Genomic DNA, 15,184 nt, shown 5'->3' on the forward strand with positions numbered 1-15,184 from the left:
TAGCAAGACCAACTACCTGATGAGGCTGCCCTATAAGAGCCAGTAAACCATGTGGAGGGGGGAAGGGCAGTTCCTTATCCCGCTTACAGGCTGCACTGTTTCTAGAGATCCTAATTTCTCTGGGGATAGTGCTATTAAAAATAGTACCTACCTCAGAGCATTATTTATGAGGATCAAATTCATAATCACACATAGAAAGTATCCAATATCTCTAGATGTTATTTCCTCTTACTCTGGTCTCAAGAGCAGTGAGCTGTGTTAAAATGCAGATTTCACAGGGCAGCCCTAACCCTGTTCTGTGTCCCTTCTTTTTCCCCCGCCGGGCCCTTCCCCACGCACCTGGCTGAAACGAGGTTACTAAGGGGCGGCTTCCACACAAGCTGCGGTGGCCAGGAGTGCAGGGAGTCAACACCACGTAGTTCATTTCCATCGTAACGTCCACAGGGGCGAAAAGCCTTAGGAATGTCAGTAAAAACTGGACATTTGCATGCTGTTTCTGGCAGTTTCCCTGCCAGAAAGAGAATAAAAGCAGTCAGCATATCCTCAAAAACCTTCACACTTGCAAATGTGAGAAATTGGCAAAAAACTTGAGAAATGTAATTTCCAGAAATCGAGTGAATCCATAATTTTGATACGGAAGTTTTTCAGGGTAGACAAGTCGGCATATAAAGCAGAGAAGAATCTTACTCTCCGAGGTCAGTAAGGGCCTGGGTCTTCTTCATGCTACGCCCACTGTGCTGATGCCACCACCGACGCTACCCCGAAGCCTGCGTCCACTCCTGATCCCTGCGCTCTCTTTCAAGAGAAGAAATGTTTTATGCTTCAACTCAAGTGCAGTAATGACCCCACAGCCCCTTCTAAGTTTGTCTGTTTGATGTTGCACTACCTGACTCTGTTCTTAGTTTTAAGCTCCCACTTCGCCCCGACACAGCTGCTAGATCTCTAGACAAACCCAGAGGTGGAAAGACACCGGAAAAGGAAAAGCAATTCCAGCACACCCTCAGTACACAGAGGTCCGGTTGAACACGCAAACCCCTTGCTCCATGTCACTTTTTAAACCTCTGAACTGCGCCAGTCCAATCCTAACTACAAGTAAGTGCCAGGACAGCTGTGCCGAGCCAGGGCAGGAGTCCAGGGGCAGTGAGCTCAGTGCCACAAGCAGCTGGTGTTGGCTGAGTGTGCTGTGATGGTCAAGTCACGGTGCTGGCGGGCAGGAACCTGCTCCCCGATGTTTTCCCGGTGTGGTGGTCAGCGCGTATCGGTTTGTTTGTAAACAAATTTGAAAGGAACTCTTCCATTCAAATTTATAATGTTCCTTAAACTTTTTTTGGCTTACAATCTTTTGGGGAATCTGATAAGAAGCTGCGGACCCTCTCTTTTCAGAGAATTCACGTTTCTTTACATGCATTCAAACAAACTGTGCGTACAGAATTTCAAAGAAAGGTTTGTGGATCTTCCTTTCAATGCTCTAAACCTGGCCTTAAGAAATCTTATCTTCCTGTTCCTTTGAAAAGGTTCTGCTAGGGCCCTCTTAAACCTCTTAACAGCCTCAGAATGTATAATTCAAGTTGATGGTAATTACCATTTATCAAACTTTTACTATTCCTCAGACACAGTGTATCTTCGCATTCAAGAATCAACTCTGGATTGGCCCTTCCAAACCTGTTCTTCCTGCAGCCTTCCCGTCTCCACTAACTCCAGCTCCATCTCTTCAGGAGCTCGGCTAGGGCCTGGTCCTTACCGCCACTACCGCTGTCTCCTTCCTCCTACCACCCTCATCTCTCACCTGGCGTATTTGCGAGTGAGCTCCTTATTTCTGCCCTTACTGTTCTCAACACAGCAGCCAGTCACTGATCCCATTAAAATGCAAGTCTTGCCATACTCCTTAATATTCTACCCAGAATCCTACAGAGGTTGCCCATTTCATGCAGAGTAAAAGATGAAATCCTTAGAGTGGCCGGAAGCTCCATGCCGCCGCCCCCGGGGCCCCTGTTCCCTTGGGTCACGTGATGTGCAGAGCATGGCAGACAGAGCAGCCCGGGGATGGTCCACAAGGACCCACGCCGGCTGCCCCAGTGCTCCAGCTCACTCACGTCTGTGACCCTGGCTCTCCCACGAGGACCCACGCCGGCTGTCCCAGTGTGGCTCTCCCACGAGGACCCCTGCCGGCTCTCCCAGTATGGCTCTCCCACGAGGACCCGTGCCGGCTGTCCCAGTGTGGCTCTCCCACGAGGACCCGTGCCGGCTGTCCCAGTGTGGCTCTCCCACGAGGACCCCTGCCGGCTGCCCCAGTGAGGCTCTCCCACGAGGATCCCTGCCGGCTGTCCCAGTGTGGCTCTCCCACGAGGACCCGTGCCGGCTGCCCCAGTGAGGCTCTCCCACGAGGACCCCTGCCGGCTGTCCCAGTGTGGTGGCTCTCTCACGAGGACCCCCGCTGGCTCTCCCAGTGTGGCTCTCCCACGAGGACCCGTGCCGGCTGTCCCAGTGAGGCTCTCCCACGAGGACCCCTGCCGGCTGCCCCAGTGTGGCTCTCCCACGAGGACCCCTGCCGGCTGCCCCAGTGAGGCTCTCCCACGAGGACCCCTGCCGGCTGCCCCAGTGAGGCTCTTCCACGAGGACCCCTGCCTGCTGTCCCAGTGAGGCTCTCCCACGAGGACCCCTGCCGGCTGCCCCAGTGTGGCTCTCCCACGAGGACCCGTGCCGGCTGTCCCAGTGTGGCTCTCCCACGGGGACCCCTGCCGGCTGCCCCAGTGAGGCTCTCCCACGGGGACCCATGCCGGCTGCCCCAGTGTGGCTCTCCCACGGGGACCCATGCCGGCTGTCCCAGTGTGGTGGCTCTCCCACGAGGACCCCTGCCGGCTGTCCCAGTGAGGCTCTCCCACGGGGACCCATGCCGGCTGTCCCAGTGTGGCTCCCCCACAAGGACCCATGCTGGCTGTCCCAGTGTGGCTCTCCCACGAGGACCCGTGCCGGCTGCCCCAGTGTGGCTCTCCCACGAGGACCCGTGCCGGCTGTCCCAGTGTGGCTCTCCCACGAGGACCCGTGCCGGCTGCCCCAGTGTGGCTCCCCCACGAGGACCCGTGCCGGCTGTCCCAGTGTGGCTCTCCCACGAGGACCCCTGCCGGCTGTCCCAGTGAGGCTCTCCCACGAGGACCCCTGCCAACTGCCCCAGTGAGGCTCTCCCACGGGGACCCATGCCGGCTGTCCCAGTGTGGCTCCCCCACAAGGACCCATGCCGGCTGTCCCAGTGTGGCTCTCCCACGAGGACCCGTGCCGGCTCTCCCAGTGTGGCTCTCCCACGAGGACCCGTGCCGGCTGCCCCAGTGTGGCTCTCCCACGAGGACCCGTGCCGGCTGTCCCAGTGTGGCTCTCCCACGAGGACCCGTGCCGGCTGCCCCAGTGTGGCTCTCCCACGAGGACCCGTGCCGGCTGCCCCAGTGTGGCTCTCCCACGAGGACCCGTGCCGGCTGCCCCAGTGTGGCTCTCCCACGAGGACCCGTGCCGGCTGTCCCAGTGTGGCTCTCCCACGAGGACCCGTGCCGGCTCTCCCAGTGTGGCTCTCCCACGGGGACCCGTGCCGGCTGCCCCAGTGTGGCTCTCCCACGAGGACCCATGCTGGCTGTCCCAGTATGGCTCTCCCACGAGGACCCATGCCGGCTCTCCCAGTATGGCTCTCCCACGAGGACCCATGCCGGCTGTCCCAGTGCTCCAGCTCGCTCACATCTGTGACCCTGGCACTCGCCGTTCTAGCCGCACTAGCCTCCTTCCCGGTACCCTAGTCTGCCAGGCCCGCTCCTGCCTCCAGTCTTTGCACTTTTTTTTTTTACTTCTGCCAGAAATAGTCTTTCCCCAAACATCTTCGCTCATGTCTTCACCTTTTTAAAGTCCTCACGCAGAAGTCGCCTTGGTGGGGCATCCCCTGACCACCCTCATTAAAGTGCCATCCTCTCCGCCACCCTGGCCTCCCTCTCTGCCTTGATCTGTGCTGCTTTTTCTTTTGTAATCATCATCTTCCAACACATTCATCGTTTCTAACTTACTTATGTGTCTCCCTTCCCGCTGGGATGCAGGCTGTACGGGGCGGAGATTACTGTCTGTTCTCTTCAGTGCTGTGTGTGCAGTGCCGAGGGAGTGACTGCTGACTGGTACATAATGAGAGCTCAAGTATCTGTTGAATAAAATGAACAGCCTCTGGGGGGGGGGGGAAATACATATATATTTATATATATTTGTTGTTAATACGGTTTTAGAGTCAACAAGATTAAGCTACTTGCTCAAAATGACACAACTGATAGGTGAAATATCTAGGAGTTTTGCACTTTTCCGACGTCAAAAGACCTGTGTTCTTAACTACTAAAACTATTTTTAAGTATATGCCAAATAAGAGGTCACAATGTAGTCCAGAAGTGACAGTCTCACAAGCCTGAGGAGTCAGAAGTTCTCATTGCTAAGAGTGGCTGCGAACTCGGGGGACAGGGACCCTGGGAAGATGGATCCACGGGTGAGGTGGCTCAGAGATCTATGTGCAGTGACCGACTCCTCAGCAGAGGGTGCTTGGGGGACAGGGACCCTGGGAAGATGGACCCACGGGTGAGGTGGCTCAGCAGAGAACTATGTGCAGTGACTGACTCCTCAGCAGAGAGTGCTTGGGCCTAGAGTCTGAGCCCGCAGCTGGAGGAGCCAATAAAGATTTCAGCAGCTCGCACCTCGGGTGGACAGACAGAGTTAGGAGTTCATTTCCTCCAAAGGGGCAGGGACTTAGTAAGCACCACAAAATTTTCATCAAAGTTCTAGATGAGCCAGTAAGAAGCACATTCTCAGAACCAAAAATAAATAATTGTATTGATCCATAAATATCATATTAGATTTAAGTAAATACTTAAAGGTAGAAAAATCTTATGGTTAGTTTGCAGGAATGCTGTGTTCCTTTCCAGCTTTCTAATCATTAGGTTTGCGTTCAGGTGTGGTTAACCCCCGGGCAAGCTGCGGCAGCCTTCAGAGGGCCTCGCTTTTTTGTGGGCATGCGCTTTGTAATATACATCACAGAGCAGCCAGCCATTACTGCTGTATCTGCCTTTGGAATTTAAGTCAAACGGGCAAGATAAAACAAAAATTTGTGAGTTCATGAAGATTTTGCTGAGTTCATGAAGATTTTGCTCTGCTCTTTTATCAAAATTTGGTAAACTTAACAAATGCATATACTTGTGATACATTTAATTTTTTTTTAAGAGTAAAGCTTTAAACTGTATCTGTGACCATCTTCTAGGTATACATTGTTTCTCACACGCAAATGTTGTGTGATAAAGTGGCCATGTTAGTTCCTGATGAAACTGTTATCAGTTTACCAATAAATGTCTTATTAGATCCAGTTATGACAGAATTGTTTTATTATTATTTATTTCTCACTGTAGCCTTTTTGCTTCTGATTTTATTATTCCTCTTGAGAGAAATAGGGCAAACTGAAAGGGAAATGAAAGTCTTTAAAAAATGTTTATTGGTTGATTTAAGAGAGAGATATCAATTTGTTTTACTTATTTATACATTCATTGGTTGATTCTTGTATGTGCCCAGACCGAAGATGGAACCCGTGGCCTTGGCGTGTTGGGACAATGCTCTAGCCAGCTGAGCTACACGGCCAGTGCTGAGATAGAAGTCTTTAGTTTCAGGTGTTTTGATTTGCCAGTGTTGTGCTAACTCTTCTTTTGGGCTCTGAGACACAATAGGAAGGCGGTATGCTACCTAATATACATTTTTGGAAGAGTGCATAGAAAATTCTGGAAAATAAGGAATCTGTTTAAAAATAGTGGCTGTTAAAAAGGAAAGATGGGGTTTTCCTTTGTGTGTTTTGTTCTGTCCATTTTTTATTTTAATTATTGAAGTGGCAAATGTTCTGTACTCCACAGCAAGTTAAACATTGTATGGTGATGGCAGAGGTCTCTGATATGCTGTATTTGGGAAACTGTATTTAAATATATGCGTAATTCATGTACTAGTTTTAATGGTAGTATTCTATGCAAATTCATTTTATTGCAGTTTAGGGTAATCATTATCTTACGAATTTACTACTATACTATACTAAGAATTGTACCCAAAAAATCATATATTAAAGTCAGTTCCTTATGGTTAATCCAAAGTGATTGAAAGGAAATCCTTTAGTTTATGAACCCAAGTCAAAGAAAGAAAAAATATATTTCATTTTTAGATTATATAAATGGTGGAGAACTTTTTACTCATCTTTCTCAAAGAGAGCGTTTCACAGAGCAGGAGGTGCAGACCTATGCCGGAGAGATCGTGCTCGCCCTCGAACATCTCCACAAGGTAAGCCGCTTGACCTCTGTGGTCTCTGTTTTTCAAAACCCTACTAACCGGAGTTGTGCTGGAGCTAAAAGAGCTAATGCTTTCACACATCACTGTCGTGGTGGAGATTGTGAAAGCACACTGGTAGACCGTTAACCGGGCTCAATTCCATAGTTTTCTTTTAATGAAAAATTTGAATGTTTATTACAAAATATCAGAATAAAATTTTTGATTCTTCAGTGTTCTTTTGCATTAGTTTCAGGTGTACAGCATTGTGGTTAGGCATCATACACTTTACAAAGCATTCTTCCTGGTATTTCCAGTTCCGAGGTGACACCATACATAATTACTATAGTAAATTTTTCATGCTTACAATAACCTTGAAGACGAAACCAGAAGTCATACCACGTATTTTCTTCGTGTGGCTGACTCCGTTGCAGACTGCCTTTACGTCTTCGAGGTGTATTTCCTGATTAGGTTGGAGTAGACGAGTTATTTGGAAGAAGCAACTCCCTGTGCCCCCAGCTCTCTCGCTCGCCCACTCCGGCTTTCTCTTCCACTTGTTTTGTCCCTGAGACCCTCTCTTACTCCCTTCCCCACCCCCCCATTGCCTACATGGGGCATGACCCAGTTACTGAAAACTTGAAATGAAATTCTTGTCTGTGATGCTGTTTGAACTCTATAATATCAATTTAAACTTTTAAAAAGATATTGTTTCAGATACTGTTCCTCTTGATCCAAGAAACTTGGACTAAAAAAACCCCTTTTTTAAACTTAATGAGGAGGCATTATTGTAGAAGCAAGCAGTCATTATGTCGACAGGCCTCCTGCCTCAGAAACAAAGCACTAGAGGAATTTTCAGCCAAGGCCTACGACACTGTGAAGAGACCAGCAGGCGTGAGTCACTAAGTCAGGGTGACCAGGGGCATCACCAAGCCACTGTCCGGAGTTCAGGTCCTACAGTAGATTACAGAGAAACAGATTAAAGTGCTGACTAGGGAGCACAGAAAAGAGGGGAGAGAGATGAAGGAAAGTGTCAGGAGGGAGGATGAAGTTTTGAAAGGGGCAGGGAGATGAGAATGACAAGATGGAGGCAGTGGATGGAAGAGGCCGTGAGGAAAAGTGAGAAGATGAAAGGAGCGAAGGATCAGAAAAGGGTAGGTCCGGCCCAGAGTGCTGATAAGACCAGGCAGGTGGGGGGAGGCGGGGTTTCGAGGAGGAATCTTCAGGGGCGTGAGTGAAAAGTAGGGAAAAGCAGGAGGGAGAGCAAAGGGGCTCTAGGGGCGGGGCACAGGAAGGGTGGCGCGGGGCGGAGCTGAGATGACTGATGGACAGACAGCCATCTGTCTTTTCAGAGAATTGTCGATAAGGTGACAAGCTTTGTGCTTGTGATTGTTTCTCTGGGATAGAAAGGCGTTAGGACATCTTTTAATACAGGAACCAAATTGGGCCCAAGAATAGGCTGAAAACATCTTTGCATTTTATGGTTAGGTGCATTAGAAGTAGTTTTTTTTTTATAACATAAAAAGGATGGTGAAAAATCGCTGTAAATTCTAGAGTAAAAACTAACAAAATACAAAGCTCTGACGGGAAAGCTTAGTAAATTCGGTTTTTAATGTGTGTGAAAGCTTTAATTCTGTTTATTAAAGGAGACTGCACGAGCATTCATTATCACTATAAAAGGGTAGTCAGAAACAGAGACCTCAAGAATGTGGTGAATACTAGCTATAAATGTAATTGATACGGAGTGAAAGTAGCATAGCAAGTCAGATCTCAGTAAGTCTCTCTGAATCTCACTACCCTAAAAAAGATAAATACAAACAAGTATAACAAAGCCAGTTTTGTTAATCTTGCTATAGCGACTAACACTGAGTTTCCCAGGAAGAGACAAAAATGGGAGTTTATTTGGAAGCGCTGAAGGTATGGAAACAAAGAAATGACCCACTGTGGGACTAGACATGAATTGTCTGAGAAAGTACCTAAGATCAGCTGGACTGAGGATGAATCTGTGAAGAAGAGCAGAGGCAGGAAGAAGCAGTAGCCATCGGGCAGACCCTACCTGAGCAGGCCCAGCGGGCATGGCCCCTCTGCACTCAGAATGAAGGCCTGGTTGGATGGCCCAGGAGCCCAGCGTGTGAGCTCCAAGGTGGAGGAATTGACGTTCACCTTGTTCAGTGACCGAGACCCATTACAGCACCCTGAGCAGGAGGATGCCCTTTTGGGGGGGTTGTTTTTAAGATAGATAAGAAAGACTTTGGAAACTGTTATTTTAAAATATATATCTTTTTTGTTTTTACAGTTGGGGATTATATACCGTGACATTAAGCTTGAGAATATTCTGCTTGATTCTAATGGCCATGTGGTGCTGACAGATTTTGGTCTGAGTAAGGAGTTTGTGGCTGATGAAGTGAGTATTATGTTTTAATTTAAAGTTAGTAATAACAATAGAAACAATAATGAAAACTTAGCTATAGAAAAAGCATTTTAATGACATAGTCTACCATATGGATTATGGGTTTTTGTGCAGATTTGCCTAGAGGAACATGTGGTGTGAATGACTGGAAAGATTTTTAGTTTAAAATTACCATGGAACCATCCTGTTAGAATTGCAGGAAACCTTTGATGAATATATCAGAATTCCTCAGTTTAAAACAAGAACAAAACTATGCATTTAACTTTTCCCATAAAATATAACCGAAAAACTTAAATAACCCATTGGGGCCTTTAGGAGAATTATGGCTTAAATGGTAGCCAGTATTGAATTGGAAAACAAAGCGCACACAGTTTACATTACAATTGCAAAGCAGGACATGTCATATTGAGATAGTCCCTTGATTTTGCTTGAAAAGAATGATAAGAATCTACTAGACTTCTTTAATAATCTAGGGGAGAGTTTTGCTCATATGAACTAAAAGATGATACTTAATGTGCAGACTTTAAATATGAAGGACTTTGCATTTTTACTATTGATTAGAACTTGTTTAATATTACAAATGCATTTAATGACATTTAAAGTTATACATCATTCTGTTATAGTTAAGTACTATTTATGTAGCAATTGTAATGAAAAGTATATTTTTACAGTCCTAATTATTCAGATAACTAAGTAAATATGAATGCCATGTTATTTCTAATCTGAGAATTTATTGGTATAGAATACAGAATCATAGTAACATTATTGTCATAAAGGACTTTGTATGAAACATATCATTCTTGGCTTCCAAATGAGGTATATCTGTTTCTGATTGTTTGCTCTTGGGAATATTGCCAAAGCAGCTCTAGATGAACTAAAGTGCTGAAATTATAAAAATTAACGATCCCAAGTTTAAATCATACTATATTCATTGAGTTTACTTCTTCAATAAATATTTATCAACCACTTATTATGCTATGTACTAGATAATATGACAATGAATAAACAGAAAGCTGTGGTTGTAATATATTATCTCTGACAAAAAAAATCAGTTATAAAACAGATGACTTTTTGAGAAATTTTCTTCGAAGTTTGATTTTTAATACTTCTTTGCAGAAATTTTAGTGACAACTTCAGTAAAATGTGACTGATTAAGTATGTTAACAGTTGCTTCCTCACTAAGTTCCACTACAAGTAAAAGTCAGGGAATGAAATGGGCATGCACTCAAAGGGGAAGGAGACGACACCCACCCAATCTGGGAAGATGGACAGCAGAAATACTAGTTGTAACCCAGATACGCTTGCATTAAAATACCATCTTTCTGGGAATGAGTTTCTTTTTGTCCATTCCCGTTCTACCTCCTTGGTTTTCAGCTTAAACTCGCCTCCTTGTCTTAAGCCAACAATGTGAGAAGCCCCAAAGCAAGCTAATTTGCACTCTTGACCCCCACCCGCCGATGGGCTCAGGGATTGGAGGCACTAGAGACCCCTCAGAGTAGGGGTGCAGGTGCTATAGGACACAGGAGGCTTGGTTGGAAGTCTGTATGAGAAGCAGGTAACCCCCACATTTCATGTCTGCCCCATTTCCTTAATCAGCTCTGCCTCCCTCACCCTCAGGGATGATGGAAAAGGGTAGACAGACACACCATGCGTTTGGGGCCATGATTCCAGCTGAGGGTGAGGACGCCCTACGGAAACTAGTGGATGTAGTGAAAGTTGACACACTGTGGAACTCCCACAGCCTTTTTCTCCACTTTACGAGGAAGACAGTGGCTTCCTAGACAGGGGTATGGAGGATTCCTCTCCTAGGAACTGAGGATAGGAAATGGCAGCTGCTCTCCGTGGGTGGTCTAGCCAGTGCACTGGCCCAACCAGATCTCCCCCAAGTGCCTGTGACTGGCCCGGCCCGCCCTGCCCAGCCGAGGCCACAGAAGCATATGTGTGATGATGGCGCAACTTCTTTTTATATTTTGGTTTTAATATAGTTCAATATACTTAGTTTCTTCTATCATACTATATTTTTACAAACACTATTCTGAGAAGGGGTCAGCTTCCGTAGACAACCAAAAGGTCCTTAGCATGTAAGGGACCCCTGCATAGAAAGATCTGTGACCTTTTCCTCTGTCTGTGGACCCATTCCGACATTTGCTCGTTCACTCCATCAGTATTTGGTGAGGGCCTTCGACGTGCTAGACATGAGGCCAGGTTCTGGTTATACAACAATGAAAAGAATCACTTGGTAAATCCTAGATTTATGGGCATGTATGTCTGGTCATTTGGCACATGTTGGTCCTGGGGAACAGCAAATTTTAGAAACCAGAACAAAAATAAGCAAACAAAAGTCAATCATGGATCGGAGTTGTTGGGATTTAATACAAATTCGTTAGATATGCTGTGTGACTAAATCAGCCCATTCCTCACAAGAGAGACTTGTGTTTTCTGCTAGTCATGTCAACAGCTACTCCTCAAGGGAAGGAAGGGCCTTCTCATCGGATGCTGTAATTTTGAGCACTTAGTTGTTTAGGTGCAAAAATGAAATATTGGGGTTCAATCTGAAATGGAGAAATAATTTATATATTCCCATATTCACTGAATACAGTCTAGCTGCATTTAATAATATAGCTAAGTGTTATTGTCCTGTGTAGTGAACTTTACAGTTCATCTCTCTTTTACCCTCAAGACGACCAGCTCTTAGCCATAGAGGACATACTATCACGTGAGGCTTTGGGTTTGACTCCCAGAGCTCGGGAAGCTTTCCTGAGTCCCCTGAAACTTTGTCTAATAGTCCTTTGCTCCCCTGACTCCACCAGTATGGACTTAGCCAGTCTTCCTGCCTAGACCCTTCCTACCTTGAAAATTCTCCTGTCAAACGATTTCTGTTGTGATTTGTTATCATTTTTTTGGTTTCACTTCTCAGCCCAACTCATTCACATTGAAACATTGTCTTTCTCAGAATGAATTGCTTTTTTGTTCACTTCTATTGTGCTGCCTTAGTTTTCGGTTTAAACTCTAGTTTAAGGAGTTTCTTCCTTGGTTTCTAGTTTATAGAGAGATTAGATATCTCCGTCTCTTTCTCTAACCTCTCTCCTTGTCAGCCTCTTCCTCTTGGACCCTTTCGTCACCATTTTAGCTGCTTAGCCCCACCTGTCTTAAAAAGTTTTAATGGAGAGTCAAATGAGTGGATGGACTGACTGATAACAGGTGGATTAAAAGGAAAACAATCAGCCTGACCTGTGGTGGCGCAGTGGATAATGCGTCGACCTGGAAATGCTGAGGTCGCCGGTTCGAAACCCTGGGCTTGCCTGGTCAAGGCACATATGGGAGTTGATGCTTCCAGCTCCTCCCCCTTCTCTCTCTCTGTCTCCCTCTCTCTCTCCTCTCTAAAAATGAATAAAGAAAAAAAGATTAAAAAAAGGAAAACAATCTCCGAATCCCTGTCCTCTTCTAGGTGGTGTCTCGCTGTTCTCCTTCGTCTGTGTTGGTTTACACTCTCTTACCCACCCAGGTCGCTGACTTCTGAGTCCACTCCACTTTGCCTTGCACCCCTTGCCAGTTGAACGAAAGGGTTCTTGCCAAGGTCACAATTGACTTCAGTTTTAGATGCTTTCTCCTCATCTTGCCGACCTACTGGAGCAGACTGGAATCACCTCTCGCCTTGGCTTCTGTGACCCCACGCTCCCTGACTCCTCCTCTCTCTTCCTCTGTCTTTTGTAGGCTTTTCCTCTTCTACCTGACAGTGCAGCCCTGAGTTCCTCGCAGTTCAGAGCTAGGTGCTCTTCTATTTTCATGTTGCGGTCTGTCCTCATGCTGCTAATTCCCCAATATATGTGACCAACCCTGACCTGTCTTTTGGAATTCAGACCCAACATGCCATAATTATTTCCACTCGACTCTCTCATAGTGACTCCGGTTCAACATATCAAAAACCGAACTAATCTCCCCCCACCTAAAGCTGCCTCCCTTTCAGTATATCACAATGTTATGTATAACAAATTCTGTCCTCCTTTGCTCTGAGAAATATATTTCTATTTAATTTTTAGGAATTTATTTTATATGTATGCTTTAAGTTCCTGCTCATGGTGTAATATTTATCTCTCTCTATATTTGTTAACTTAATAATTCAACAGATATTTATTGAGAGCCTACTATGTGCTAAGTAGTGTAGAATAGAAACATTCTTTGTCTTAATGAGCCTGTATTCTAGAGATACTCATCAAATATTATATAATTATTTAGTGATGAATTGTTTAATTATGACTTATTTCTAATATTTAATTATGCATTGTTTAATTATGAATTATTAGTAGATTACATTTTGCTAAGTTGGATTAATTGTATACAGGATAAAATTGATTTATTTTAGAAACCTTAAAATATTTTTATATGCTAAGGAACACTCTACAAATTTGATACTTTTATGGATCTGTTCTTTTATCAACCACATAATTTAATAAATCCCTTGAGATTCTGAGAACAATAAAAGACATTTCTAAATATCTGCAGACTAGTATATGATCTTCATAGGATTTTCTGAGAGTACAGTTCAAACTTGTTGACTTCTTACTATGAGACAATCTGCTAGGTATTGGATGTATGATTCTAACTGAAGACTTTCAAGCCATTACGAGCATCTGTTCTCACCTATATATAAAGAAGAAATAATGTAAAAATGATACATTTATGTGTTATTCATTACCCTATATTAAATATGGTACATGCATTTTCTGTTTTCCTAAGTTAACATTGAGCCCTTGAAAATATTCACTACAGATTATTAAAATGAATCAGCACAAAGATAAATAAAACTAGAAGAAAAATAACATCCTCAACATTTAAAGCAGAGGTAGCTAAGTTAATTCTAACTCACTGCCATGACAGCTGTACTGAAGGAAAGGTCTGCGGCTCTGTTTTCTCTCACCAGAAAGTAGAAAAATGCAACCTTTGCTCAGTTCAGATAACGTTATTCATTAAATAATTTTTTGAACATACAAGAGGCATTTCAGTGGAGTGCAAAGAGCACATATTAAAGTTAGAAGATCTTTTGGTTCTACACTTCCTGGCTGTGTGACATTGGCAAGTCACTTAGTCATTAACCCGCTCAGTCTTAGTTTCTCCATCAGTCATGAAAGTACTTTTTAAAGTGTGAAGCACTATATAAATATCAATTTCTACTTGTAAGAGGTACTGTTTAGATTACTGTGAGCAAAATTAAAAGCTATGAATGAGAATCTTAAATTATTCTTTCTTAATTTTCTTATTTGTAGGAAAGTTGTAAATTAAACTTTCCCTAATAAACGCCTAGTTAATAATTTCATATGCAAAATTCTGTCATCATAGCATACGGATCGTCAGATGCCTGGATGAGGCTCAGGATCCACAGAGAGCATGTTTGTGTTAGGAATCAGAGAACTCAGTTCTCTGTTTCAGCACGAGGCTCTAGTCCAGGGGTCTCAAACTCGTGGCCCGCGGGCCGCATGCGGCCCGCCGAACAATTTTGTGTGGCCCGCAGACTAATCCACGAAGTTCAAAATATTTTGGATAAAATTAAGTAAGCCTAGGGGCCTACTTGTATTTTTCATTTCTCTAGCATCCTAGCTAGATATTAGCTTAGTTAACAGCAGTTGTGATGCGAACTACAGTTTCTGGTCGTTTTGTGACACTGAGTAAACTGCATGTACGATTGTGCTTGTACTGATTTTTTATTGTTTTCAACTGCAGTGAGAAAAGTGTTGTGTAACAGTTGCCTTTTGTAGACCTAGTGCGGCCCGCCTAACAGCTGTGATCTTACTCTGCAGCCCACATGCTGAGTTGAGTTTGAGACCCCTGCTCTAGTCAACCGAGCTAGAGCATCTATCTGGTCAGGGCTGAACCCAGTTCTCTAAGGCAGTGTTTGTAGTTACCTCTGTCTCCTTTTCTGATTTGTGTGACATATATTCATGATTCTTTTCATTTATGTGTGTTCCTGAAGAACCTATTAGGGCTCTGTAAATAAGTCCTATCAATCATTCGCCAAAAGCATTGCAGTAAAATTATTGTGATAAAACACACATAACATAAAAAGTACCGTCTTAATCATTTTTTAGTGTACATTTCAATAGTGTTAATTACATTCACATTGTTGTACAACATCCCTAGAACTTCTTCATCTTGGAAAACTAAATTCTGTACTCAGTGTACAACTCCCCATTTTCCCACCTACTGGCCTCTGGCAACCGCTATTCTACTCTTGGTTTCTATGAGTTTGACTATTTTAGATAACTATGTAAGGGGAGTCGTACAGTGTTTGTCTTTTTGTAACTGGCTTACTTCAATTAGCCTAACATCCACAAGGTTCATTGATGTTGTTGCTTATGGCAGCACTTCCTTCTTTAAGGCTAAATAATATCCCACTGTATGTATGTGCCATGTGTGTTTACCCATTTGAAGGCATTTGAGTTGCTTCTCCTTATTGGCTATTGTGAATAATGCTGCAGT

The 15,184-nt window shown here is 44.5% G+C and overlaps 1 protein-coding gene across 1 annotated transcript in view; it reads left to right on the plus strand.

Moving 5' to 3' along the window:
- Window positions 1-15,184, plus strand: part of RPS6KA5 (ribosomal protein S6 kinase A5) — a 134,997-nt gene that overhangs the window by 69,911 nt on the left and 49,902 nt on the right. The window contains exons 4-5 of the mRNA XM_066276052.1: window positions 6,203-6,318; window positions 8,597-8,704. Coding sequence (XP_066132149.1) covers window positions 6,203-6,318; window positions 8,597-8,704 — 224 coding nt within the window. The remainder of the gene's footprint in view (window positions 1-6,202; window positions 6,319-8,596; window positions 8,705-15,184) is intronic.

Source organism: Saccopteryx bilineata, chromosome 4, assembly GCF_036850765.1.
Source record: "Saccopteryx bilineata isolate mSacBil1 chromosome 4, mSacBil1_pri_phased_curated, whole genome shotgun sequence".
Taxonomy (NCBI): domain Eukaryota; kingdom Metazoa; phylum Chordata; class Mammalia; order Chiroptera; family Emballonuridae; genus Saccopteryx; species Saccopteryx bilineata.